The sequence below is a fragment of the Apiospora aurea genome (assembly GCF_038362705.1).
Source record: "Apiospora aurea strain CBS 24483 chromosome Unknown utg000005l_segment0_segment0, whole genome shotgun sequence".
NCBI lineage: Eukaryota > Fungi > Ascomycota > Sordariomycetes > Amphisphaeriales > Apiosporaceae > Apiospora > Apiospora aurea.
This window is the reverse complement of record NW_027117392.1, coordinates 2453360-2480747: the sequence shown is the minus strand read 5'-3', so window position 1 is coordinate 2480747 and position 27388 is coordinate 2453360. Positions and strand designations below refer to the sequence as shown.

At 54.5% G+C, this 27388-nt stretch overlaps 9 protein-coding genes across 9 annotated transcripts; 4 read left to right on the top strand and 5 right to left on the bottom strand.

Moving 5' to 3' along the window:
• Window positions 1-190: 190 nt before the first annotated feature.
• Window positions 191-3122, bottom strand: PG986_007323 (Transcriptional activator protein; the record flags this gene model as incomplete). Its single annotated transcript, XM_066843545.1, has 4 exons — window positions 191-1507; window positions 1559-1916; window positions 1982-2579; window positions 2633-3122. The coding sequence occupies 4 exons, from the start codon at window positions 3120-3122 to the stop codon at window positions 191-193; spliced, it is 2763 nt and encodes a 920-aa protein (XP_066699657.1).
• A 3340-nt stretch (window positions 3123-6462) lies between these two features.
• PG986_007322 (uncharacterized protein) lies at window positions 6463-8127 on the bottom strand (the record flags this gene model as incomplete). Its single annotated transcript, XM_066843544.1, has 4 exons — window positions 6463-6594; window positions 6679-7551; window positions 7609-7794; window positions 7873-8127. The coding sequence occupies 4 exons, from the start codon at window positions 8125-8127 to the stop codon at window positions 6463-6465; spliced, it is 1446 nt and encodes a 481-aa protein (XP_066699656.1).
• A 455-nt stretch (window positions 8128-8582) lies between these two features.
• Window positions 8583-9843, top strand: PG986_007321 (GTP-binding protein; the record flags this gene model as incomplete). The annotated part of the gene is made up of 3 exons (XM_066843543.1): window positions 8583-8676; window positions 8750-8783; window positions 8841-9843. 3 exons carry the CDS (start codon window positions 8583-8585, stop codon window positions 9841-9843), a joined length of 1131 nt encoding a protein of 376 aa, XP_066699655.1.
• A 553-nt stretch (window positions 9844-10396) lies between these two features.
• Window positions 10397-10868, top strand: PG986_007320 (uncharacterized protein; the record flags this gene model as incomplete). The annotated part of the gene is made up of 2 exons (XM_066843542.1): window positions 10397-10552; window positions 10611-10868. The coding sequence occupies 2 exons, from the start codon at window positions 10397-10399 to the stop codon at window positions 10866-10868; spliced, it is 414 nt and encodes a 137-aa protein (XP_066699654.1).
• A 612-nt stretch (window positions 10869-11480) lies between these two features.
• PG986_007319 (uncharacterized protein) lies at window positions 11481-13541 on the bottom strand (the record flags this gene model as incomplete). Its single annotated transcript, XM_066843541.1, has 2 exons — window positions 11481-12378; window positions 12523-13541. The coding sequence occupies 2 exons, from the start codon at window positions 13539-13541 to the stop codon at window positions 11481-11483; spliced, it is 1917 nt and encodes a 638-aa protein (XP_066699653.1).
• Window positions 13542-14933: 1392 nt separating this feature from the next.
• PG986_007318 (glutathione-dependent formaldehyde dehydrogenase) lies at window positions 14934-16382 on the top strand (the record flags this gene model as incomplete). Its single annotated transcript, XM_066843540.1, has 5 exons — window positions 14934-14954; window positions 15098-15227; window positions 15306-15441; window positions 15525-16162; window positions 16216-16382. 5 exons carry the CDS (start codon window positions 14934-14936, stop codon window positions 16380-16382), a joined length of 1092 nt encoding a protein of 363 aa, XP_066699652.1.
• A 5403-nt stretch (window positions 16383-21785) lies between these two features.
• On the top strand, window positions 21786-22159 carry PG986_007317 (AN1-type zinc finger protein; the record flags this gene model as incomplete). Its single annotated transcript, XM_066843539.1, has 2 exons — window positions 21786-21950; window positions 22085-22159. The coding sequence occupies 2 exons, from the start codon at window positions 21786-21788 to the stop codon at window positions 22157-22159; spliced, it is 240 nt and encodes a 79-aa protein (XP_066699651.1).
• Window positions 22160-22907: 748 nt separating this feature from the next.
• On the bottom strand, window positions 22908-24267 carry PG986_007316 (uncharacterized protein; the record flags this gene model as incomplete). Its single annotated transcript, XM_066843538.1, has 2 exons — window positions 22908-23294; window positions 23347-24267. The coding sequence occupies 2 exons, from the start codon at window positions 24265-24267 to the stop codon at window positions 22908-22910; spliced, it is 1308 nt and encodes a 435-aa protein (XP_066699650.1).
• Window positions 24268-24952: 685 nt separating this feature from the next.
• Window positions 24953-26478, bottom strand: PG986_007315 (serine esterase-domain-containing protein; the record flags this gene model as incomplete). The annotated part of the gene is made up of 3 exons (XM_066843537.1): window positions 24953-25909; window positions 25996-26295; window positions 26413-26478. The coding sequence occupies 3 exons, from the start codon at window positions 26476-26478 to the stop codon at window positions 24953-24955; spliced, it is 1323 nt and encodes a 440-aa protein (XP_066699649.1).
• Window positions 26479-27388: the final 910 nt, after the last annotated feature.

The following is a 27388-nucleotide window of genomic DNA, read 5'->3' as shown; positions in this document are numbered from 1 at the left end:
CCTTCTCCTTTGGTTCCCTGTCCCAAGTAAAGTGCACCCTTTGCACATGATCCTTTCCAACAACTCCATCCAATAAAACGGTACTGATGACACGTAACACCTGCACACGCCGTGGGGGGGATTAGACAAAGTTCATGTTCTCATCAAACTTCAGATCGGAAAAGAAAAGATCCCCAGCACCGCCCATTCATTAAACCAAAGACAGATCCAAGCCGTCCAGCATGAGGGTCTCATGCGCAAACCGCGAGTGGTGGTGCAGGTTACTGTTGTTATTGTTGTGGTGAGGGAAATCGTCGCTGCCGCCCATGCCAGCAAACACTTCAGTGCCGGCGCCCACGTCGTCAGACGATAGGCTCTCGTCGCTGAGGCTGAATACACTCTGTGGCTGATGGCCGACTTGGATTCCGCTCAGATCCCACGAGTCCGGTGACCAGTCGCCGTAGGCCGTTTCCGCGCCCGAGTGTGTTGACTCGGCCTCCTGCAGGGAGATGGCCGGGCCGCCGTAGATGGCATCGTACACGTTGGCTTGTCCACCGTCCATGGCGCCGAGTAACGCTTCCCATTCCGTGGGCGACACGCCGCCAGCAGCACCACGCTTCTCCCCAGTGAAGGGGTTGGGCACAGAGTAAATAGGCGAGGGTGTCTGGTGAGGACGACTCGACAGGTGCGAGGGGTAGGCGTGCGCTTGCTCGTGTGGTGAAAGGGGCTGATGCGCAGGGGCAACGTGATTGCTCAGTGAAAGGTAGTCCAGATTGGCTTTCGTCTTCTGGGCCGGTGACAGCCGCATCATCGATTGTTGAAGATGGGAAATCGAGTAGCGGTGGTCTCGGCGGGGAGGCATGGCGTGTTCCTGGTTCGTGCCGTCTATCGAGGCACGAGAAAGGGGGCGGTAGAAGTCAGGGCGTATGGCGGATGCACTCGGCATAGTCATGCGACGAAGCTTCTCTTGTTGTGCAAGCAGATCTGTCTCGCTTACGCTCGCACTCAAGTGGCGCCCGATGTTGTGGCTTGATTTCTTCCTGGGAGCAGGGGCGCCCGGCGACGCTCTCGGGGGCGGTGCTGCCATTCTCGGGCTGGTACTTGTGCGACTGGACAACGGCGTCCCAGCTACTGGAGGCGGCGTGGTCGACTTGGTGCTTGACGCTGGTTCCTCCACTGGTATTACCATCGAGGCCACCCTCTTCAGGTTCAGGGTCCCGGGCGCCTTGGACTTTTGCAGAATCTTCAGTACACCATTGACAAGTCGAGTGCCGTCTTTCATGAGCTTGCTTTCCTGCTTCAGACCGATGGACTGGTACAAGAGGGTCATTCCACACAGCACAAGGATATCCGTCTTGTTGAGACAGAAGGAGAAGGACATGCCGCGCTCTTCGAGCAACTGGATGATCTGGATAGTGTGCTTGCTCGCCTCCGAGATGGTCATGAGAGAAGGGGCATCCTTGGAGCCCAGGTTGGTACCGATAGCGGGCCGGTGGATCAGGATGCGAGTATGGTAGTAGGCAAGTGCCTGTCAAAAGGTCAGATCAAATCCCGTCGGGTTGGACCAGTATAAACTTACAAGGACAGGGGAGCGGCTTCCGGTGACATCTGTTGACGGCTTATCCTGGGCGAAGGTAAGCTTGAGGTGAGTTGGCAGGTTCTCGCTCCACTCGCACAGCTCGGTGTCAAGAGCAGCGATCTGCTGCAGGGATAGTTCGTAAGATGTTGAGGCAGGATAGTTCTTGCCCAAGACCTTGGCCAGAATCCGGGATAACCTAAAGAGTGCAAGGGCGCTCGAGATCCTGGTATATTCTCCGGGTAGAGTAGGCTGGAACCCCTTTTCCGTGACATACTCGTCATCACAATCGGACGGGAGTTCCGTATGGATATCTTCCTCCCGTAGGACCTTGGGCAGGCCGAGCATCGCAGCAGAGAAACTGCGAGGTAAGGTCAGCCACGGCGTTTTGTTGCCATTGCATGCGTGTCACGGTCGAAGACTTACCAGTCAAGCGCATACAGGGTCCAGAAGACCTTCTTGCGGGTTTCGATAGTCAAAGCGCCAAAAGAGAAGCGCTTCTGGCTCTGGTGCAAGCCCAATCGATGTGATAGGGCCACGGCCACGCCCTTGTAGTGAACTAAGCGCTTGTAGTCTGCCCTTATACTGCAGTACATCAGAGCAAGCACCAAGCACTGTAGCGTGTTCATGGTGTTCTCCATAAGGATGGCATCGAGGGCCTTTTGCCACTGGTCCTCGCAAGCAGCGATCTGGTCGTAGTCGGGCGACTCGCTCGACAGCGCAGCAATGCCGAAGACAAGGTACAGCTGCGCAATCTTGTAGTTGCTCTTGACCTTGTCGGCATCGGCGGAGAACTCCTCGTACAGTCGAAGGAAAGTAGGCTTGTGCAATACCGGGAAGAGCGGCGCCCACTCTTGGAAGTAGACATTGACGCAACGGTCAGTGAACAACCTGGGTGGAATCCTCAAAGCTGGGGCTAGCTCGTTTGTGGTCAATGGTGCACATCCTTGGATATGGAGGAATGCCTCCGGGTTGAAGTCAGAGCAAGACTTTCCATTCTCCTGGAGCCTGCGCTTGAATGTTTCTGGAGACCGGTTAGGGTTATGAGTTTGCAAGGTCGCCTCAACAATCACTTACCGATGAACGAGCGACCACTTGACGGTCCCATGAAGTAAGAGTCCGAGTTCTCAACACCGAGCAACAGCGGCGATGCTTGTACCCGGAACGTGTCCTCTTTGACTGGCGGCCCTTGGTCTTTCCTAGACCCTGATGAAGATGATGGAGAGCTAGGGGATTCGGAGATCCGGCGATGCTGATGGCCATGCATCTTGGACAGCATATCGATCTTCTCGTCCTTCTCGTCCAGCAGATCCTTGAGTTCCCTATTCTCGGCTTCCAACGCCCTGACCCGCTCCTCCAGTGACTCGGTGTAGCCGCGAGGAAAGGCACGACGACTGAGTTTGTCGCTGGTACGACACTCGAAGCCCACGTTGGCACATTGTGAGCACGTCGGCCGGATGCCGTCGCAGCGGATCTTTTTGGACCGGCAGCGGTCACAGGCCTGAGCGATGCGGCTCTGTGAGCTGGTGCCCACCTTGATGACTTTCATAGGCAGGATTCCAGGCATGATGGCGACGTCCTGAATGAGACGAGGGCTCGAACGATTGTGGCCTTAGTTCTGTGATATATCAGCTTGGCGATGAATTTCATCCCCGTTGACGTAGTCCGGGTGGTGAGGGATGAGACGCGGTTATCGCGTAAACTGGCTCCACTGCAGCCTATCGGGCCTTCTCCTGCCCGTGGGACTGCGCGCTCAGGCTGACGAGATATTGCGTAGCGGCAAATATAATCTGTATGTGTATAACTGAGTAGTATTGTCTAGAAAGAGTCTGCTCAGCGTGACGGCTCAGGGATAAGGGGGTGCTGTGCTTGGCACGACAAGAATAGGATTGTATATATCAAGGAGCAGGGAGCAGAAAAACACCAGATGAAGGAGAGGAAAAAGGGAGATGAGAGTCGGTATGGACGAGACTGGAGAATCGTGGGTGAGTGTGGAGAAGATTAAGGGAAACGGAACAGCGGAGCCCAGCGGATCCCCGTCGCCCCCTCCTTCAGCCTGCGCAGCCTACCAATAGCGCCGTCGAGAAAAAATCTGGGGTGGGCAAGGATGGCCAAGGGGGGTGTGGTGTGGCAGGGGGGTCGCATACGAGTGCTGGCTGGCTGGGGCGCTGACGAAGATAGAGGGCGGAGAGATTGTCGACGAGGATGATGAAAAAACAACATGGTCCTCGCCTATTGCTCCGTTCCAACACCTTCGACTGCTACTACTACCCCGGGTGGGGTGACTGGGCAGCAGGGGCAGTAGGGGCAGTAGAGACTGGGGTCGCACACATCATCCCCGCCCACCACCCGCTGTTCGCCAATCACCGACGATGGGATGCAAAGGATTTGGCTCCGAACGGCCGGTACTACGGCCAGTCGACCAGTACGCACACGACACCGTCGCCCTGGTCATGCTTGGTCCAATGGTCCCCCAGTTCCAGACTGGTCCTTCAGAAGTTCAGATCACCATCCCGGTCTGTCCTCGTTCCTTGGCTGGTTTCTTCTGGTCAGCCCTTGGGTGGTGTGACAGTAGTGTCGTCGTCGACTAATCCTGAACAAGGCCACCGTCTCTCTTCCCCGTCTCTTCTCGCGTGTCTAGCTACACATACAGCACTACCTCGGATACCCGCCCAATCATGGCGTCTGGGGTAGCACTACAAGAGTCAGTCGTCGGGTGTTTACGCGTGCGGCGCGGACGGTGAAGGCAGGGCCCGGGCGCGAGCGAGAGCGACGGTGCGAGGTGTGAGGTGTGCGATGGAGTCGCGATGTTTGATTTCACAGTAGGTTGGTATGCTGGCTTGTATGCCAAGCGCTGTAGCCTGTAGGTCAGCCGACGGCCTGTTTGCTTCAACTTGGCCATGGGTGCCTGGCAGTCCGGCAGCTGCACTAAGCCCCGACTTTCGCAGGCCGGTAACCGGACTAGCGAAGGCCTAAAACAGCGATCCCCAATGCCTTATTTTGTGCTCTATTTCGCCCTGAACGATGGGACGGGTCAAAACGGAGAGGAAGAACGGGGTCGCTGCAGGCCCCTTCCAAGAAAGACGCCCGATAGCCGACCACGGCCAGGTGCCCAGTCAACAGTATGTACGATGGAGTCATGGCCGATCTGCCCATGACGCATCGCCTTCGGACTTAGTGGTGCTAGGCCACGATATATGTGGCGACTCTTTTGTCTCATGCTTATCCTTATGTGATACCGTACCTGGTAATGGACATGTTGCCAGCTGCGCAGAGCTTGACAGGCTACCAACCGAGTGGGCTTGGCTATGTACAAGCAGGCAAGAAGATCGGTCGTTCTGACTCGAGCAGTCGCACGCCTTACGAATTGAAACATCAAGTAGGCAAGACTGGGTCGGGGCTTCGGGTCAGTCCGTGAGTCGAGGTACGTAGCAGCGGTTGCATGAATCCCATCTCCCACGTGGAACTTGTCCGAGGTTGTCACTCCAAGGACAAACTCTACACCCTTTGTGGGCAGATACTGGGGATGCCGTGGGCCTATAGCGTCTGCTATAGCGTCACTTGTTAGCCAGCCAGGCTATCTGGCGTGATGGGTGACATCTGCGATAGGAATAAGAGGCCATGACTGGGTAGGTTAGGTAGAGACTACCGAAATCCTGGGGTCGGTTTCCTGGGGTCGGTGACTGTCGCTAGTCGGTTGTTGACAGATCTTCCCTAGTAATTATCGTGCCCATCTTGCCCATGGTTGTCCAGGCATGGCATTTGCAGTGGCGCAATGGGGTTGATCTGCACCACTGTTCCTTGGCAGTGTGCTCAAACGGCGCCCTGCATCTGCAAGTGACCGGAGACGCTGCATGGTTGGCATTCTGCTGTGAGACATGAGCGCAGCGTCGATTGGCCTGGCAGGTATATCCCTCAGCATTTTTCTTTTGACATTTATCTGCGAGGTTCTGCACTCTCTGTTCTGTTGGGTTCGAAATAGGCAGGCCTTGGTCTCACTCAGGACTTGGACGAAGCTCCCCATCTCGATACTCAGTCTCGCCCGAGTCGAAGAAGTAGCGGTGCGTTGTACACAGATAGGTAGGTAGGCTAGATAGAATCCATGCGGGCGGTTTGATTGACAGACGATCAGATACCAAAGGTGTTGCACTTGCTTGACCCCGGTATGCCTGCCTCCTTGGTAATTGGTAAGAATAGATAGGTTGCAATTGTATTTTACATCGGCAATCGGACTAATTCCACCAAATCGAGCACCTGTGACCCTTCTTGGGACTTTGCTTCCCCGGGGCCGCCATGGCCGAGATGCGCTGTCAGGCTCGCCGGCAGAATACGACAGACACCCTGGCCAGCTGGGTAAATCCATCCATAGGGGCCACCCCGTGGCACGAGGATCGTCTGGAAATCAATAAACAGCAGTTTTTGGTATCGATCACAGATGCTAGCCAGCTACTTAGCCCAAGCCCAACCAGCACCGCCAGGGGCCAATCTGCCGTGTGTTGGCCAATTTGCATGGACACAGCTACACTGGGCTTCTTAGATGACTTTGTACATGAGACAGCCTGGTTGAAATTGCTTCCAGGAGCTGGCGCAGCCGTCAGTAGTTAGAGCGCAGCATGGCGCGCGTCCAGAAACGGGGCTAACTATGAGTATTGGACGTCCCACATCTCTCCAGCATCTCCCCAGCCGGCCAGCTTCACTCTGCTATTTTCCCATTGTCTGTTATGCGTATGTTGTCACCGTCCCTGGCTTTGGCATTGGGCAAGTGAGCACGCGTTCGTATGAAGTGTTTGTTTCACTTGAGCGGAAACGGACTCTCCGCAGGTGTGTGGCCGCAGTACTGTAGGTACACAGTCGTGACAATAACTGTTGCATAAATCAGGCGAATCCGTCCTGGCATGACCGGCCAATCAGCTAAAGTCTTCGTCTTCCTCATCAGCATCAGCATCATCGGTCGGCTGCGGGCGGCTTTCGTCGTTTGGGGTAGCTTCCATCGATCCAAGATAGGCAAGCACACTATCGTCGGAAAAGAGCTCGTCTCTCTATACCAAACCTAGTATTAGCAATGGACTTGTCGGGTCATCATTTCACTTTCATTTGTCTACTTATGCAGCACATAAACTTACCTGGTCTTCGAGCTTTCCTACTATCCTCTCTAGCAGATCTTGTTCGAGTTCTCTCAGATGTGTCGCAGTCCGGACAATGTCCTCCCGTGATGGACCGGAGTATTTACTGCTGTTGACGGGGATTTTCAATTCTTCGAGTTGTTGCTGCAGCCTTTCGAGTACGACAGTGATGACTCTTAGTTCGAAGATTTTGTATAGTTCGTGGCCTTCGATCAAAGTTTTGAGGCCGTGCGAACGGTCTGTTGCGTCTTCGTCCTGCCAATAGAGCTTCAGTTCTTGAGACCCGTCAGTCTCCTGCACTACGGCAAAATTAAGACCATCCTCCTCATTCAAGCACATCAGATAGGCAAAGGGGGCACTCCAGCCAGGAACGCCATTCTCGCCGTCTGTGACCTGGATTGTGGGTGGTGCCCTAAATACATGCATCTTGGCCTTTGCAAGAGGGTCGTCTTCCATGGGCTCCAAAGGCAAGACCAGTTTCCTTGCTTGGCAATCCGGGTCGATGAAGCCATAGCTGAACAGCATCTCGGCTGCTGACTTTCCTTGGCCGTAGTCTATCGTTACTTCTTGGCCTTTAGAAACGCCAACGCTGTCTCTGAGGACAAGAGTGACTTGGTCTTGGGTGGCTTCTTCGAAGCGAGCAGTTGCCTGAGCAGAGTGATTGGCTATGTCTAGGCATGGCACCATGGACTCGCCAGACAATGGTAGCTCCAAAGACCGCGATCTGTATATGGCATCAAGTAAGACCCAGTCATGGATAGTGACTCGTTCTTCTGCCCATACGTTGTCATACCAAAAGCGGAGATCATCTGATTTTGCCTTGATCGCATCAAACTCCCTGGTAAGAGCAGCGAGCTTCGCGGAGACAGCACTCTGATACCTTGTTAGAGGACAGTAATTCTTTGGCCTCCAGGTGGGCGTAGAACTTACTTCGAGGGAGGTCCCTTGCAAATATACGCGCTCGGCTTCTGACCACGTCGTGGGCACAGGTATCTGGGTTGGCAAAAGACCGACATACTGAGTCCAGGCAGAGGCGACGCCGTGGACACCGGGAAAGTCGGGGGACGATAGTATCATGTGCATCAACAGATATAGCAATATGTTGGCTCTATGTGACTGTATGGCGAGTCAGGAGCCAAGTCACACCTACACCCTCATAACAACGAGACTGCCAAACAAGGGACAATGACTGACCTGGTGGCCGGCTTTCTCCAGAAGATCTCGGAAGTTTTGGTCAATTTTAGCGTAATCTTCGACGGCCTGCGCCGACAAGACCAAGTCTTGTGGTATCTCCAGCATCGCACCAGCTCCGCCAGATGGCAAGTCGGCGTCGGCGACTAGGCCGTATCCACGGCCCGCCACTTCCTCGACCTTAACATTGCGGAATCTGACATCGTTGAGAGCGCACCAAGCAGGCAGGTCGTGCAAGGAAAACACGGCCCTGCGCATGGTAGATTTATTGGGGGCAGAAGCAGAAGGCCTAGGGGAAAGGCCTAGGGGAAAGGCCTAGGGAAAAGACCTAGGAACCGAAGTATAAGTGCAAGGTTTTCGGTTCCTTCAGCGGGTTCCTGCCCGCGGAACTCGAGATGATGACAGTCGTCCTTGATTGATTCACTGCACAATATCAGCCAGCCCAGCCTTCAATGTTGGTTTATGATGTCGTAGTCTCGCAGGGTCGTATGGATGCTAACACCGAGTGACTGCTTCCGATTACGTACTTGAAGCCGATGCAAAAGGGACCCCGCCATGGACGATTTAATGATACGATAACCAAGGAAGAACCCCACCATCCAAAAAGTTATCCCACTACTGCCCAATATCAACAACGAAACGACTGCGACCCCGAAGGCAGCCGAGCGAACTGAGCAAGCCGAGGCGCGAAGCACTCGAGATTCTATTGCGCCATGGCTCGCGATCCCTTGATCGCTCTTGTGGGCAAGCCATCAGCCGGCAAGAGCACCACGCTGAACAGCTTAACCGATGCGACTTCCAAAGTTGGTGGGTAGATCCCAAAGCCACCACCGCAACGCGAACGACGCCCGCTGATATCTATCTTCTTACCGCGATGCAGGCAATTACCCGTATGGAGGCCCCGGATACCCTCGGTGCACACGGCGTGCGCTGGCATGTTGGAATCGCGTTTATTGATCTTTCGCTTCCAGATTCACCACCATCGACCCCCAAAGAGCCATCGGCTACCTCCAAATAGACTGCGCCTGCAAGAGGTTCAATGTGTCGGACAGGTGCAAGCCCAACTACGGTGGCTGCGTCGACGGCCGGCGCTCCGTCCCTATCGAGCTGCTCGATGTCGCCGGACTCGTCCCGGGCGCCCACGAAGGCAAAGGATTGGGCAACAAGTTCCTCGACGATCTCCGACACGCCGACGCCCTGGTCCACGTCGTAGACGCCAGCGGGAGGACGAACGCCGAGGGCGAGAACACGAGAGGCTACGATCCGTCCCAGGATGTAGCCTGGTTGCGCAGCGAGATCGTCGCCTGGATTAAGGGGAACCTGTACCAGCGCTGGGGATCCATCAAGAGAAGGCATGTTGCGGTGAAAGCAGCCGCGGTGGACACCCTGCAAGCCCAATTCTCCGGTTATGGTGCCACTACGCAGCTGGTTGCGCGCACCCTGGACAAGCTGGCCCTGAAAGAGCCGCTCGAGCACTGGACCGAGGAGACGGTGGATCGCGTCGTCGCCGCCTTCACAGACGAGAAGTTCCCGACCGTGATAGCGCTCAACAAGATCGACGACCCGGACGCCTACACCAATCTCATGAAGATCACCAAGATGTACAAGAACAGTTTAGTGGTCCCTTGCTCGGCACGGGCCGAGCTGTTCCTGAGAAAAATGGCGAAGCAGGGCTACGTCCAGTACGTCGAGGGTAGCGACTCCGTGTGGACGAGGCAAGACCTCATTGACGACGGCGACCCCGAAGGTGGCGGTCTCAAGGAGATGGACGAGAAGAACAAGGAGATCATCGATGAGTATAAGGATATGATATTATACCGATATAACTCCACCGGTGTCGTGGACGTGCTGTCGGCGGCAGCGAAACTACTGGGGCTCGTCCCCATCTTCCCCCGTGCGAAGCACGGCCACGTTCAGCTCCGGGAACGACGCGAGGGCCGTGTTCCGCGACTGCGTGTTGGTCAAGAGGAATAGCACGGTGGGTGAAGTGGCCAAGAAAGTGATGGGCGATGTGACAATAGCATACGTAGAAGGAGTCGGCGGCACCCGTGTCTCAGAAGACGACATCGTCTCGGTCGGCAAGCATGATGTAAGTCCTTCGGGAACCATTAGACCCCCTTCGAGTTGCTCACTAACTGTATACAGGTTCTATCGTTCAAGGTTGGGCGGACATAGGCTCTGTTGGAAATCGGCCTGCGGGAATAGAATCTTAGACCGCTTGATAGACATTGCTTGCTTTTCCTGCCATTTTTGCCTAACTATCGTGACATGTGGGATCCGATGCGCTGTAGTTTACGAGATGGGTATCACGAACGAACTGATGTCAATAATGCGACCACGAAGCGGACCCGTCCACTGCGGAGGTAATCGTCTAGACGACAAGGACGGGAGCAACCGGACAACTCCATAAGCCGCCTGCCGCGAGCGAAATAACAACCAGGTTTGGTTTTCCTTGGGAACGCTTATCATTCCTACCTACACACGCTCACTTACGCCGAGACAACGGCAGCCTGCCCATATGCACAAAATGGCGTGGATACCACCCTCACCACTCCCGAAATACGTATACAAGATCATCCCCGCCGCTCCGCCCTCTCCGATCCCGGAGACCTACCCACCCTCCGATCTCGACAAACAAGATGGCTTCATTCACCTCAGCAACGCAGAACATGTCAGCCACACAGTACACCACCACCACCCCCTAAAGATAGGTGGCTAACCCGCCCGTCACGTAAACGCAGGTCCCCAAGATAGCCGACATGTTCTTCGCCCAAGCATCCAGCCTCTGGGTGCTCAAGCTGCGCTTCAGTCCCCCGTTCGCCGAGAAGACGCGCTGGGAGGGCCCCATGGACGGCTGCGCGCATCTCTACGGCGAGTTCGGGGCGGCCGACGTGGAGGACGCCAGGCAGTTTACTCGCTCCGATGGTGGTGGTGGTGGTGACGAGTCGTGGGCCGCGACGATGATGCAGGGGGACGGGGAACACGCGTGGCTCGAGTAGGGATGCAAGACGTAGCGGCCTAGCAGCTTACATACTTGCTGTCTATTCTGCGACGTTGTTACCTGCATGCAAGCAAAGAATCAATGGCCATCTCGGCTGGTATCTCCATTGCATTCTTTTCTCTTCTGGTCTCATAGATGTGTTATGTACAAGCATCAGGAATATACCGGAGTTGTATATGTCATGCCCCTTACTAAACGACCAACCCCTTCGGTGCTATATCCGTTGTCCCATTTGCCAGGCATCCTCGAGTGATGAGTGCCAAATATCCTACGAGACCGTCAAGGAAGTATCCCATTCCCAGCTAACTACCCCATTTGTAACTGGCTATCTTATTTGTTGCCAGCCAGCTATCCCTTTACTAGGGTGCTATCCCGTTGCTGTACGCGATTATTCCACCCTCAAGAAAGACCAAATTAACGCAATACTATGCTGACTGGTTATCTGACGTATACACATTTTACCACTAGTTAGTCGAGGAAGCCATTCCGGATTCTAGGAACGAAACTATAACATAGTTCAGGTTTATGAGAATAACTGTTGCTCGTTTATTCATATCTAGTACGCTTGCCCATGAACTTCATACGCCCCCATCACAGGACGCAACACCGCTCAGTGGGCTTTACCCTTCCTTCCAGGGATGGACCAGGCTTCCGACTCTGATGGGGGCTGGATAACGCCATTAGCACCGGTGGTCCATCCCCTTCTTTTCCGGTCTTCCCATTCCGTCTTTACTTTAAGCCTCACGAGGTCACCTGCCGCTCTGGCGTCTTCTGCACTATCGTGGCCTTGCATCTTGTCTACCGTATCGTCAACTTGAATCTTACGATCCAACATGGTCTCCATCAGGTACTTAAGGCTGTTGCGGATCGGCAGTCCTCTCTTGTGGGGGTAGAGAAGAACCGTATCAACCACTGTTGGATGGACGATCCGGGCGGCAGTCAGATCATTCTCGGCACCGTGAGCGATGACTGGGGTGTCAGGCGAGATCAACGAGAAAAACAGGTCGCGAGCAGCCTGCGGTGATGGAACGAGTTTAAGCTTCCGTTGAGGTGGCGAGTCATCGGTCGAGGGTACTATAGTAGGCCTGTGATCATCGCCAGGCTTCCATCTCTCTGCTTCTGCTAGGTCCTCCGGACGTACTCCCGAATATCGAGTGTTTAGGTCGATATATTCTCCAACCGGTAGGACGAGCACATCGAGGAGCTCTTCCCCCGCAGGCCACGATACAGCAGTAATGCGGATCAGCTCCATACCGTAAACGGTGTATCCCATCTCGCAGTCGAAGCTGACGGCTCTGTCCTTGGGCACGTTGGGGTTGGGAGGTGTCTCAACGAAGTTGACAATACTTGCCAACCTAGCAGGGTCTGTTGACTTGAAGACGTGGTTGTCTGCTGTAGTGCAACCATCGGTGTCTCCAAAGCTCTGGTGACAGCATCGATATTTCCTCGTTCTCTCACTGAGCCGGTCGCCAGGGGTTTTGTCGAGATAATATGCCTTCCCAGGGTGACTGGCAGGGGCGGTCAGTACCAGATTCTTCCGGCTAAGATCAAGCCAGTCGGAAATAGAGACCAGGAGATCTAGGATGGTAAAGCAAAGTAGGTATTGTAGGGTAGGTATTGTAGGGTAGGGGGGATTCGCATCTGTAACTTACTGAACACATGGGCCGTTGGAGGCCAGGGCCCCGTCTTCTTCTCGACGGCCCGGAAATACAGCGAAACGTCTAGTGCATCGGTCACAGACCTCGAAGTTCCCTGAAGCTTCCACGGCCTTTTTGGCCTTCTCGATGTCTTCATCCTTCGGGACCGTAGCGATATAGCCGAAATGCTGCAACGTCACGAGATCGATGGATAGACGGTGGAGGAAGTCGACCTCTTGTTCTGGCGTGAGACCGGTCTCGATAGGTTTTGGTGCTTGCTTGGGCTCCTCGCCAGTGCCATATTCTTTCCTTATCGATGCCAACCGCTCCTCCTTCCACTGGGCGAGTTTCATCTTCTTGTAGTGCATAATGCGGTTCTTAATAGCATTATTGTAGATCGTCAATTTCTTGACAGCGTAGTGCTCTTCCTCATCTAGAGCCTTTACAATAAGCTCTTGGTCAGTCAGGATCAAAGCAGCCTCGGGGCCTTCGCCCTTGGTCTCCTTCTTGAGCTCCGTATTGAGTCTGGCGTAGTTCTCGTGGAGTAACTTCAGGAGCTTGTTGCGCATGTCATGTTTGGCAGGTGCTTTGCCAAGGTGGCGAGCATTGAGAGACTCTGTTTTCTTGGGCACAGCAGCAATCGCTGGCTTAGAATCCTTCGTCTTCGTCCTCTCAGTACCCGGCAGGACCGGGCTGGGCTTCTCAGGGCGTGCCGAAGTCGACATCGCAGGGCCCTTCTTATGCTTCAGCGGAGGAGAGATGGCCTGTACCTGGGGTTCGGGTACCTTTTCGGGGGTAGCTGTTGCCTTTCCAGCCTGGCTGACAAGTTTCTGTCGTTTTCTAGGCGCTTCCTGGTTGGTAGAAGGTGCTAATGGGACGTCCGAAGAAGCTCCAGTGTCTGTAGTCGTAGTGCCAGCGTTGTCATCCGTTTTGGCATGGGGGTCGTCTTCATGCTTGAACAAGCACTGGAATGCTGTGCAACTCTTTCCGGCTGGGCAAGGTAGGTTCTTCAGCATGCCCAAGGAGGAAGCCATGATGACGAGGGTGATGATGGCGATTATGATTGCGACAACAGAAAACATCCAATCTTTCAAAGTGCAAGCATGCGGTTGCGGTCACCAACTGGGTAGGTCGACCGTGAATGAGCCACCGCGATGGGTTGTTGTCAACAAAGCGTAAGTACCTATGCAGCGTAGTCAAGGCCAGGTCTATTCCAGTGGACTGAAAACAGAATAAGCATCCACACATACGTATGGACGTTTGCTCAACAGAACCGATGGTGAATCAATCCGAATGACCACCATTGAGAACGTGATGATACGGATGTTGCTGGCAGGAGACGCCTATGCTTCTCAGGCACGCACCTCAGCTTACGGAACCGAATCAAGAGCGCCGCCCAAACCCTTCCACGTTTATGAGAACGGACCAAGGAATCCCTGGATGGATTTTTCGATTGTTCCAATGGGCAATTGCAACTGCCTCGCTGATTCCAAGACGGTTCCGTTGCGAAACCCAAAGAGCACGGCCTCGAGCCTCTGATGTGGACGTCTAGATGCGCTTCGTCCTTTGTGGCTTCCAGCACTGTGATTGGGACACGGTAACCTTGAACCGGACTGGAATGCGAGCTGTCACGTTGTTGCAGCGAATTGGCACCGTATTCTCACACTGTACTCCAGGTAGAGACAATCGCCCACGAACTAATAAAACTTTGCTATAGAAAGTTGATTGGTAAGGATGGACAGGGCATACACACCCGTATTTAAATTTGCCTGTAGCTTACATGTAAGCAGAACACCCATATCTCTTCTGAAGCAATTGCTATGTAGTGCAACGGGGTCGAAGAGATGACGGTGTACTTACTATCCGTGGAAGGTTCGAGGTCTACGCCTCCGTTACCTGCGCACATGTAATGGACCTATCCTGGTGAGTGCTGCAGGCCGGCATGTGTTCTCTCTCAGCTAGGTATACCGACAGTTGAACAGTTGAGAGACTCCATAGCGGGCGTGACTTATTGATCCAACAATCGAATTATATAACAGGAACCAGGGCGTTCAACGAGCAGGCATATTCGGTACGCCCATCGAGCTGCCAGCATGGAATCTGCTGGATGGATATCTTATCTCCGGCCATATTTCTACACGCCGATCTCAGAGTCCAGTATTGTTGCCAGGGCGTGACATCAGCATCCACGGCAAAACTGCTGGGGGCTCCACCCATAACCAATGTAGGAATTAATATCCCCGGCCACGTTGGAGGGGTTTAGAAGATAGCTTAGTTTATGCCGATATCGAGCAACACCTCTGGCCAAAACCAACCTGCGCCCGATCCCATTCCTATAAAAAGCCGCTTCCTGGCCAATCTGGAATCGTCATAACCGTCAACATCTACACCGAGAACATCTACCACCTCCAATCACGAAAACAACAATGGCTGATACCGTTGGCAAGGTACGACCCCTCTCCCTCTGACAACTTTACCCCGCGGGCTCGTGGGCTCGCCGGGAGGGGTAGTGGCTCGTGGCGGCCGGAGAGGGCGAGAGGGCGAGAGAGCTCCAACACCAAGCTAACTTTGACGCGTTCACCACCAACAGCCCATCAAGTGCCAGGCCGCCGTCGCCTGGGAGGCAGGCAAGGACCTGAGCATTGAGGAGATCGAGGTGGCACCGCCCCAAGCCCACGAAGTCCGCATTCAGATTTACTACACTGGTGTCTGCCATACAGGTGCGTATATCCAAACCTCCAGCAAATCCCGAAACATCTCCGGACTGCGAGCTAAGCGGAGCCCTCTGGTTTAACTAGATGCGTACACGTTATCCGGCAAGGACCCCGAGGGTGCTTTCCCCATTGTCCTGGGCCACGAAGGCGCCGGTATTGTCGAGTCTGTTGGTGAGGGTGTTACCAACGTCAAGCCTGGTGACCACGTTGTCGCTCTTTAGTATGTCGCCCTACTTATCACTGTTCCACATGTGGCGTTGCTATGCTATCGCCGTTCGCTTCCACTAACGCCTTGTGATGCAGCACACCGGAATGCAAGGAGTGCAAGTTCTGCAAGTCTGGCAAGACCAACCTGTGCGGAAAGATCCGAGCAACCCAAGGTAAGGGTGTCATGCCCGATGGCACCTCTCGCTTCACCTGCAAGGGCAAGAAGCTCTTGCACTTCATGGGCACCTCTACCTTCTCCCAGTACACCGTCGTGGCGGACATCTCCGTAGTCGCAGTCCAGCAGGATGCTCCCATGGACCGAACCTGCTTGCTTGGTTGCGGAATCACCACCGGTTACGGCGCTGCGCGAATCACCGCCAACGTCGAGGAGGGATCCAACGTTGCCGTCTTCGGTGCCGGCTGTGTTGGCTTGTCCGTCGTCCAGGGTGCCGTGGCGCAAAAAGCCGGAAAGATCATTGTCGTCGACGTCAACCCATCCAAGGAGGAGTGGTCAAGGAAGTTTGGTGCCACTGACTTCGTGAACCCCAGCAAGCTGGAGGGCCAGACTATCGTCGAGAAGCTCATTGACATGACAGACGGCGGCTGCGATTATACATTTGACTGCACTGGAAACGTGGGTGTCATGCGGGCAGCTCTCGAGGCCTCCCACAAGGGCTGGGGTCAGAGCATCATCATCGGTGTTGCTGCCGCTGGCCAGGAGATCGCCACTCGCCGTAAGTACAACCCGCAAGCCATCTCCATTGTAGCCGTCGCTAACAACCCATAGCCTTCCAATTGGTCACAGGACGCGTCTGGAAGGGATGCGCATTCGGTGGTGTCAAGGGCCGATCTCAGCTTCCTGAGCTCGTCCAGGACTACTTGGGTGGTAAGCTCAAGGTTGATGAGTTCATCACGCACCGCGAGCCCCCTCAAGGCCATCAACACCGCATTTGAGCAGATGAAGGCAGGAGACTGCATTCGCTGTGTGGTGACGATGAAGGAGTAAAGGAGTGTAAAAGCAGGAGGCTTATGAGAGTGGTTGACTTGTTGACTGTACATAAATAGCTGATCTACCTTCAGGTATGAAGCACCCGGATGGCCAAATTGAGTCAGGTCAGCCACATACCCCGTCCAATGCGATGCGTGCATGGGTTTACTTGGGCGTTCGTGAATTTCATTGGACTACTTGTCAGCCTCGATGTAATATGTGGAATGCAGAATCGTACACTCCCGATGCGGCGATATGGGCTTCATCCTGTCTCCCTGTCTCCCCATATGTAACCCCACCGGTTTACATCATCGCTTCTTCCCCATCGGCTGACGTTTTCCTCGTACCGAAAAAGCCAATGAAGATATCGCCGGCCTGCTTGGTGGAACCGTACAGGGCGCGATCTCCTCTCACGAACATGGGTAATTCGATGAGCCATACGCACGGGTGATACTGCATGTACCTGCCGAGTCCTGAGGTCGCCGATAAGCTCGGTCAAACTGTGTATAATTCGCGAGGCATGCGCCGGATTAGGATGTCGAGTAATCTGTACTACGGGATGCACCCCGTTGGTGTTGTCATGCTTACGGTGTTTTGACGTTTTCGCCGTGTCGCATGGAGACTGGTTGCTTACCTCAGACATGAGAGTTGACGGATGGCATGCCACGATGCCACGATGCCACTATGCCACTATGCCACTATGCCACTATGCCACTATGCCACTATGCCACTATGCCACTATGCCACTATGCCACTATGCCACTATGCCACTATGCCACTATGCCACTGCCACTCGTCCGCAACGATTAATTAGTGAGGCCCTGATGTTGTTGTCGTTGGTCGTAGTCGTACACATGAACTGGCTGAACCCTGGCTGCATCGCTAGCCGCATATCGCACCGATTCACTGCTGTGGTTGGGTGGCACGCATTGGGTCGGAGACGGACAAAGACAATCGTCGCCCACATGATGGAAGTGGAAAGCCGGCGTCTCAACCGAGGATAGCGCCACAGGGCAAGGTTGGTAAGGTAGCGCATTTGGCTGACGGATGGCTTCTTATCGATCGTGTCCAAAGTTGCGCATGTACATCGAGCAAGGCAATCCCTCGCATGCTTCGTCAGTCGCGGCTAGCCCATGAGGTTTCGCATGTGCATATGCAGCGGCATGAATTACAATTACTGCAAGTCCAGAGTCAAGTCGCGCGAAGCAGCAGCAGCAGCAGCAGCAGCAGATGGAGAAACAGCAGGCCTCTGAACGCATCGTCATCCGGAGTCAGCGCTGATGCTGTCTGGCGGTTGCGTGTTTTTTACCCACCTGCACACGACCCAGTCTTGAAGGATGGCCTGCACATCCACGTTTTTATAACGAGCTACAGACGGCCTGGCGATGATCTGGTCGGACCCAAGAAAATCGGATCAAAACAACGATGTCTGAGTCTGACTGACACCATCTGGGACCCGAGACTGGCGTGACCAAAAAAAAGACCGAGTTCATTTTACGGAAGGGCTATCTCGCGAAGCTTTGGGTGAATCGGCATTTCGGAAACGCCCCGTGTCGGATAAGCCTTGTTCTCACTCCAACCCCAAAGACCTGGCTAGCCTGGTCGCATCTCCGTTAGACAGAATGGACACGATCGTCCGACTCGAGGGCGATCTGTGGACTTTAATTAGAGCCACGATGTTACGAGTCAACCGCCTGGCCTAGCGCCTCTATGCCAATAGTCGACCACGTCGCATGCGGCCAGGGGTGTCCGCTGTACACTTGCTGCAAAGCCAGACAGGAGCTAGCGGCCTTAGATTTCCTGGACACGCCAGACACCAAGGCAAAGAAAGTCTGGCCTGGAGAGGGCTCAAGGCCTGATGGGGCATGTCTGTGTTCGTATGTAGGTATGATGAAGGTAGGTAGGTACTCTTCTGCGCTCGTACAAGCCTAGTGGCACGGCATGAACGGCTACTACTAGCTTCTCCAACGGAAGCCGGCCGGGCAAAGGACAAGACGGCCGGTTCCAGACTTTACCGAAGTCAACAAAGGGTAATGCCAACAAACCAGATTTCGATAAGCCTTCTTCATCAGCCCGGGAAATGGCCTGATAACGACCTCCTATACTGCTCGTACCTCTGCGGCTTGGATACATGCAGTACCGGCCGGTAGTGGTATGTTAAGTATGTACATGTCGATACCGCTTGCCCAGACGTTTGGGCAGACCTGCCTCTCTCGGGTCTAAGAGTTGGAGTTACCTTCGGGTCGGTCTGAGATTGAGCCCGTATCTCCTCTTCAATGTCATGCCACCGAATCAATCGCATTAGCGGCGGCCTGGGCGGTGCAGGTCGCATTGGGCTATATACACGTCCCCCATAGGTGCATTAATTAACAACTGGCTGCCAATCTACTACCTCCCTACGATGGATGTATGGAGGTGACATACTGATGAGTCCTTTGGACCTACTGGCATAATGTAACGTATACGACGGTTCTCGCAAAGAAGAGCCTTGCCTCTTGATGATTGGAAGAAATGGGCCAACCAATCGACCGCCCAAGGCTACCGTTGCCATTGATGTCTTTCGTCTTGGGCTGACCACGTCTCTACCTGCCTACTACTACTGCCTCCTCCGGGCCTAAAATGCCTGATGACAGATCAGATGCATCCAGACAGGCATCGAGGCAAAACCAATATCTTAGGTACATGTAGGCAATCAATGATAAGAGAGTGCAGCGCTGTTTCGCCTCTCCGCCTCACTAGCCCGGCAGGCTAACCGACAAATTGCATGCCTCCCAAGACAGACTGGATCTGATGGATTCGCTCGCAAGGAATGTATCCGACAGCGCCGGAACCTCGTAAATTGTGATACGATCGTCAATGATTGCCTTTTGGCTGACCTACTTGAGAAGGCAGGCACTCGACCTGTCCTGCCGGACAATGCTCTCCAGTGTTTCTATGCTGTTGTCAAATTGGCCAAACTCGAAACAACCTGTCCCAGTTTCACTAGCGACCCAGCATGACCGATGGCGCTTGTTGTTGCTGTTGTTGTTGCTGTTGTTGTTGCTGTTGTTGTTGCTGTTGTTGTTGCTGTTGTTGTCACTGCTGTTGTTCTTAGACTTCATCCCTCATATTCCTCGGATTGCCCGAGCCGATCAAATCAGGCCGGTCTTGGACGCAGCTGGCCCGGGGTCTTTTCGTTCGAGAAGAAAGAAAGGAAGAAACAAGTTTCATTGCCACTGCCGCCCAGGAAAAATGTCCTCAAATCAGATCAGATCAGACAGAGCGGCAGCTGATCATGTTTGTTGCCGGAACGGTAGCCAACATGCCTTTGCTATTGCATACCCCGAATTCCCAGTCGACATCCATTGTATCCGTAGATTTGCGATTGGTGTTCATTCAGTTCGCTAATCCCCGACGGGATATGCCCACAGCATGCAACCTGCATGTGCTACCGGCACCCCCTCCGTGCGGGCAGGCCAACGGTGGCCAATCTGTTTATAGTGCCCATAGGCTACGGCGGCTTAGTCAATGGCTCCAGTGTATGTATGTCACGAATAAAGAGTTTTTTTGCTTCAAAAAAATAATATTGATATTTGAAATGCATCAACTGCTACGTGTATGTGAGGTTACTTGTGGCGGTTAGCAGTGCTAAAGGTCGGGAATATCCACTGGCTGGTCCCCTAGACCCATTGAACAGAATCATCCCAATCCAACAATTCCCATGCCCACCTCGCAGCATTGCTTCTATGGAGCCGGCCTCCGATCCACTGTGCTTCACGACAGACAAACGGACAGGCAGTCACAGGTCACAGCACAGCATCCATCATCATGTTGAGTTGATTGGAGCATGCGCGCGGCACTACTGATACATGGCATACCCATACCGACTTTTATTTGAGCCCAACCCCAACCCCAATCCCAACTGCAATACCAATCCCAATCAGTAGCAGCAAGCAAGCAAGCAGTCGACTTCTGCGCGCGTAATGGGCTTGATTGGAACTGTTGGAATTGGAGCTGGAAGGAAGCTGGGGCCCTTTCTCCTTCCCTTCCCTTCCTTTCCTTCGCCTCCGCCTCCCGCTTTCGGAGCCTTGTCCAGGTTGGCTGGGACAGTCGTCATCGCCACGGATACCTTGCTGCTGCTTTGCTTGCCAGGGGTCCCTCAACCCCAGTCTCTCTCCCATTCAGCATTAGCCCATTAAGCCGGCTTTCTTAATCGCTCCCATCACCGCCTCGGATTGGGGGGCAAGCTGGCAAGACATCACCCCAGACAGGCGGGCAGGTGAGCTGACCAAAGTGGTTTGTCAACTTGAAATGGTCAACGCATAATCCTCACCTGTTCTTTGCCAGACCAGCCGCATTGAAGCCACATACTTACATGCAGATACCAACAGCAGCGCAAGAGCTACAGTAGCTTACTGCATGCGGACTTATTAGCTACAGCGCCCTTTATTGTGTCCGCCCCCCAAGATTCAACTCAACCTCTTTCTCCAGTTTGTTCAATGTTCGCCGCCCCCCAGGACGGACATGGACTGGTTTCTAGTGGATTCGACCTTGTCTGCATCGACAAGCGTGTCTACAGCCACCCCATGTACACTTCTCACCTGCACCCCCGTGACCCTGTCGGTTGGATGATAAGGTAACTATTTCCGTGTACGGATGCAGCGCAGCAGGCATGTGTGTGCGTGTGTGTAGGTAGGTATTGTATGCAGGCCTGCATGTACCGTACCGATTACGTCCATCAGTACCGACACATCCATCCGCGATTGAATGTACCGCAGCCAAAGGGCCTAATAAATTGATCTTTGAGGCTTAAACCTGGGTTCATCTAAAATCATACCCTTGCCTTGCCTTGCCTTTAGTCCGCCCGCATCGTGTGACTCGTCCCGTCACTCAGTCATTTCCAGTCCATCCATCACCCTCTCCTCTCGCCTTCCTTTCCCTTCGACTGGTCCATGTCCATGTCCATGTCCAGGTCCAGGTCCTGGTCTTGGTCCCGGTCATGGTCCTGGCCACCCTAGACTTGCATCTTTCTCCACCAGGTTACAGCTTACCGGCTTGACTCCCGTGCCTGCCTGCCTGACTACTCTATTATTAAAAGGCCTTTGCCGCATACCCTTCTCCAACCTGCGATCCCTTTTTCTCTTTCCGCTTTATCATCATCTCTCCCTTCCGTTCATCTTCCTTCCCAACTCTGCCTACCTAACGCATCCCTCCCAACACCAACAAAAATAGCAACTGCCAGCGGCGTCAACCACACCACCACATCTCCGACGTAACGCATTACTTTACCTGTCAGTCGACGGACACCGCTGCCATCTCCACCACCCACTTCCTCGACACTTCTCGCATTGCGCCTTCGTCAGCGAACGATTCCAGAACTCCACGTCAAGATGGCTCCCAAGAAGATTCGCTGCACTTTCAAGGTCGCTGGCCAGTCTGAGCCTGCCTGCAAGGAGGCAGCACAGCGGATGTTTGGGGACTGCGGGTTCTGCTCCGGTCACTACTGCGCCAAGCACCGGTTACCCGAAGACCACAAGTGCTCCGGCCTCGAAGACGTAAGTATCTACAGCAGCCAAGATGACGCGTCTGATCTATTTACCGGCGTCCCATGGTGGGCGGTTGGTCTCGATGAGGTGCTCAGCGAGAGTGATGACGAATCCCTGGCTAACTTTCTCTCGAATCCGTACAGTGCAGGAAAGAGTCCCACGACCGAAATGCTGCTCAACTTGAGTCCGAGCGAACGCAAGTGATCAAGGTCGCGTAAAAAAAGGACCATCTCCCCGAGTGGTTCTACCATACCTTATCACCTTGGAGCGAGCGGGACGTACCCATCAGTTCGCCACCCTCGCCGTCTGTCGATTTGCTGCATCTTTTTCGGAAGACAAAAGATGCCCAACCCGAATGCGGGACCCGATGAACGCCACACACACACACACGCACACTTCACACCACCAATCCTCCCCCTTACATCGTAACTTCTCCGACACACGAATCACCGCCCTCAGCGATGCGCGAGTGGCCGTGAAACGGTTGTTACACCTGGCGCACTCTCCGCCAGCTATTGTACCATTTACACCGGATCGCATGGCGTCTTAGGGGATATTTCGAGCCACGTCACACGTTGAGGCTCACTGGATGTTTTTTACTTTTGCGGGGCGCAGGTGGTTATATCTTCAGACCTGCGATCATCTCAAGACCCTCATGGGAGAGGTGTTATGGGGCGTCTCCGTTGCGGAAGCGGTTGCCGCCACACCGCTTCCCGCCGTACATTTGTATATAGACAGACAAATGCAGGGACCCCTACTTTCCCCATTTATAATGCGGTGCAACCACTGTCTTTGCGTCGACTTGGGTGATTTGTTTGCTCTATACTCTACCCGTCCGTTGATCAAGTGCACCATCTATAAATTACAATTACGCGACTTAACTCCGTGACGTTGATCCTGGCTGAATCCTTGCATGACCTCCCTCGTATTGTACATGATCCTCTTCGTATACTGGCACATATCGTATCAACTCCGGCGTGTCCTTCTCTGTTTCCTTGGCGGTGATGATTTCGGACTGATCCCTCCTGCCGATCCATCATCCTCTAGTTTGGGTTCGTTGATGACCATGTCCACCGACCCCACCTCTTCTTCTTCCCGTTTAATATACTCCCCCTTGATAACCAACCCGTCATCATCCCCACCTTCAGTCTTGACCCGTTCCACTTTCAGCGCCGCGGTCTCCTCCCGGACCTTGCGCCCCTGAATCACCTTGGCCCGCTCGGCGGCCTTGCAGAGGCCCCGGAGGCCGAGCTCGCACTCGCCGCAGCGGCGGCCGACGGGCAGGCAGACCTTCTGGCCGAACCCCACGAGCAGCCAGTTGATCTCGCGCCAGCGGTCCCGCGGCAGCCAGCTCTGCAGGGCCAGGCGGGTCTCCTCGGGGTTTTTCGACTTCTGCCACCCCCACAGGTTCGTGATGCGGTGCACGTGCACGTCGACGCCGATGCCTTCGGTCCGCCCCCCACGCCGAGCTCAGACACAGGTGGGCCATCTTGGGCCCCACGCCGGGCAGCGACGTCAGGCCGTCGATGGTGTCGGGGATGTCGCCCCGCCAGCGGTCGCGCAGGATCTCGGCCGCCTGCTTGAGGTACTTAGTCTTGTTGTTGTGGAAGCCGACGGCCCAGATCAGCTCGTTGAGCTGGGCCGGGTCGACCGCGAGCAGGTTCTCGAGGTTGAGCCCGACCGGGGCGCCGGGGGCGTGAGCCGGCAGCTCGGTCTGCAGCCGCCGCATCGCGACGGCGTTCGTCGTGTCTTTGGTCTGCGACGAGAGCATCAGCGCCACCAGCGTGTGCAGGCGCTGGTCCTTCGGCGAGGCCGTCGGCAGCGCTAGCCGCTCGCAGCCCATGGTGTCGACGGCGGCGTCCCGCGCCGGGCCCGTCAGGCGCATCGCCTTCACTAGGTCGTACATCTCTTCCCAGTCCGAGGGCGGCGCGACGGTGGCTGTGCCGGTGTCGGGGTCGATGGTCTTGCGGGCGGGCTTGCGGGCGGCGCGTCGATTTGGGGTGGTGGTGGCGACCTTCTTCTCCTCGACCTGGTTTTCCTCATCCTCATCCTCCTCTTTCTTGACGACCGTCGACCTGCTGCTTCCACGTTTTGTTTTGGTTGTTGAAGGCGAGACCACGGCGCGCTTTCGTTTCAAGGCCTTTGCAGTTGTAGTCGTCGTATTCGTCGTGGCGTTATCGGATACGGCATCTTCGATATCGGTCACTTGTAGCGTTGTCGCACTCTGCGCTTTGGACGGGGATGCCGCGTCGCTCGTGTACGCGAACCGGGCCAGCGAGCCACGCGTTATGCGGCGCACCGGCGGAGGAGACGTTGTCGGTGACATGGCTCTGAGGAAGCCAACAGTATCTTGGAATAGTCTCGAGCAGAATCTCAAATGTCATGCATGGCGTAGCATCTCTCAGCTCGAGAGCTTAGGTATGTGTGTATGATGTAGGAGGTAGGCAGCTTACAGTTCCGCAATCGCAGATCTTAGGTACAAGAATAAGGTCGCTAGCACAGCTTGTTACAGCGGGAAAAGGGTCTTTGGGGGCCCACGTTTCTCGTTGGTTCGGGGTAGCTTCCAGGTTTATGCACGCTACAAAAGGAATCCCTGCAGATTGTCGGTAGGGGTCCACCCTCCAAACCCCATTTGGATGGAGATATGCAGCCTGGAAGTGCGTGTCATTGGACACTGTCGGCAATCGAGTATAGGGGCAGGGTTGTATGGAACGAAGCACTGAAAGCTGAGCAGCAAATCGCAGATACCTACTCAGTCAGTATCGTGCTGTGATGATGAACAAAGTAAAAAAAAACTCTATAGAAAGTCTACTTTACAATCTAGTTTACCATGTTGTCTATATTAAGCCCTCTATCCAAAAGTTGCCCTTGGCACATACATACCTCCTACTCCTGTCGACACTGCCTGAGTGTCTTGATACCCACGCCGCCACGCTGCCTACCCGGAAAAAAACACCTTCGCTATGCTATGAGCGCCAAAATAACCAAAGACGGACTGGACTCTTCCCCCGCTACATCAGGAACTCCTCCTGGATCCAATGCTTCATCACGGTGTAGCCCTCTACAAACGAGGGCTTCTCCATCCGGACGATGATGGCCGCGTGCGTATGGTGGTTCTTGCGGAGATAGACGGGGTATTTGTGCCACCCCAAGCTGTCGAGTTGGTTGATCATGTCGAACTGGTACGGCGCGAGAGCCAGCGTCGGCCACTGCGGATGCGACATCCGGCGCTCGCGGGCCAGCGTCTTGCGATCCCGCTCGTTCATCTCGCGCTCGTTCTCGTCGTCGGAAGAGGCCAGGTATTCCTGGTGCTGCGAGTTGTTGATATCTTCGTAGGCGCCCTCGACTCTCTGCCGCAGCTCTTGCATCATGACGGGTACGCGGTACTTGCCCGGCTCGATGCCTGCGAGGCCGCTTTCATACAGTTTGATCCTCTTGGAACTGCGCGAATTCTGGATGACCGAGTTGATCAGGAACCCAATGATGGCAATGGGCACGAGGACTGCGATGAGCGTGATTTTAGGGGCGTTCTTGAGGTACCACAAACCATTGTTGGTTAGCGACTCCAACGTCATGCCGTCAGGTTTGAGACTGGGTCGGACGGGGTTGATGGGGTCCAAAACGACGTCTTCGTAGCCGGGTACGTAGTTGAATTTGACCTTTTCCAGATTCCGATAGGGGTCCGTCTTGGCAATGCACGCCGTATAGTACGGGACACTCCGGTCATGGGCGATGTTGGCGTAGAGAGTCTTGCGCTTGAACCGGGCGAGACCCTCCATGAAGATCGAGTCGGGGTCGGCCATGATGGAGAGCAAGGCCTTGCCGGTGTCGCGGAAGTTGTCGATGGTGAACAGTTGCCTGCCCGACATGGACAGTGTCCGCGCCCCCAGAACATTCCAGACGTGGTTGTGCCACCCGCGCAGCGGTGACCGCACGCCGAGATGCGGCGAGGCAAACGTCGTGAAGTTCTTGGACCAAAGTATCAGCATCAGGACACAGCAGCAGCAGCAGCAGCAGCAGAGCCAGCAAGACAGAGCGCAAATATTCCACATACCATGGGCCGGAGCTCGTCCAGGATGCCCTTCGCATGGAGCAAACCCACGGCATAGCGGGACACCAAGCCACCCAGCGAGTAGCCCACGATGCTCAGCTTCGTGATGTTTCCGCCATTGGCCCTGATCTTCTTGATCTCTTCCTGGATCTCTTCGCAGACGCGCTCGCCTCCTCGCTCGATGCCGTCGTAGGTGGAACTGCCGCTGTTGCGCTTGGCGAGGAGGATGTAGAGTTCGTCGTCCGAATAGGCGTCTCGCAATGTCTTGGCCACGGTTTTCATATGGTTGGGGTTTCCCCATAACTGCGCGCAGGCAAACCGCGGTTAGCGACCGATCGCGGATCTTGGTGAATGACGCATGGAGCCGTGTAACATGGCATTGGTGGTGGTGGTGGTGTAAGGGTGTAAGCGTATACGTACTCCGTGTACCACGACGCAGAGATGGTCCGCGTTGATACTACCACCGCTATAGTCCATGGCTGCCATTTTTTCAGTCATTATCCTGGGATTGTGCTTATGATTCCTCAGACGAGGCGGATCAAAAGGCCAGCATGCAAAAAGAGAAAGCAACCGCGGCTTGTGACGGCTTTTTGAAAGCGAGGTCTTTCTTCAGAGACTTTTTAGAAGAGGTGCTATAGTTGGCCGTCGCACACTAGGTAAGTATAGGTAGGTGGGTTAGACAAAGCAATACAAAAAAAAGAGCTCTCTCTCTCCCTTCGCAATCGGATCCTGTCTGGTTGCTGTAGTAGGCCTTAAGCGAAAGGGCGTTAAGGCATTCGGCAACTAGGGGGGGTGTCGGTCCTGGAGGTCGTGATTCTAGGGGTACCCGCGGGCTCGGGGCTTACGTGTTGCAACAGAACGGGCTCAGCAATTGGGGGTGGGAAGGTGGATGGATGGACGGGTTGCCAGATTCATCAAGTCAATCAATAGCTGCAGGGCTGAGCTGAGCTTTTGCACGACGTGGACCGATGATGATGGTATATCAAAGATCGCAGATGGGCCAGAGCGGGCTAATTGATTGATCCGGTGCCCGGAAGACGTATCATCGATCTCGCGAGACGAATTGAGGGCATTGAAGGCCCGAATGTTAAAAGGGGTATCGAAATCTGACAGCCGGTTACTCGTACATAGATAGGTGGCGCATGCATTTTCAACAGATTTCCCGGGCCAGACGGAGCACAAAGGCCTGCCATAAACAGAAAAAACAACGCAGCAAGATCTTTTCGAATGTTCCCTTCGATCTCACATAACTGGAACTGGAACTGGAACTGGTCTTGTCTTGAGGTAAGGTAAGGTCAGGTAACAGTCTGGTCCGGCAACGAATCAATTGGTCAAAGGACTATGTGAGTATGTAGGTATCTCCTCCTTTCTCTTTGCAGTTTCAATCAGACATGTC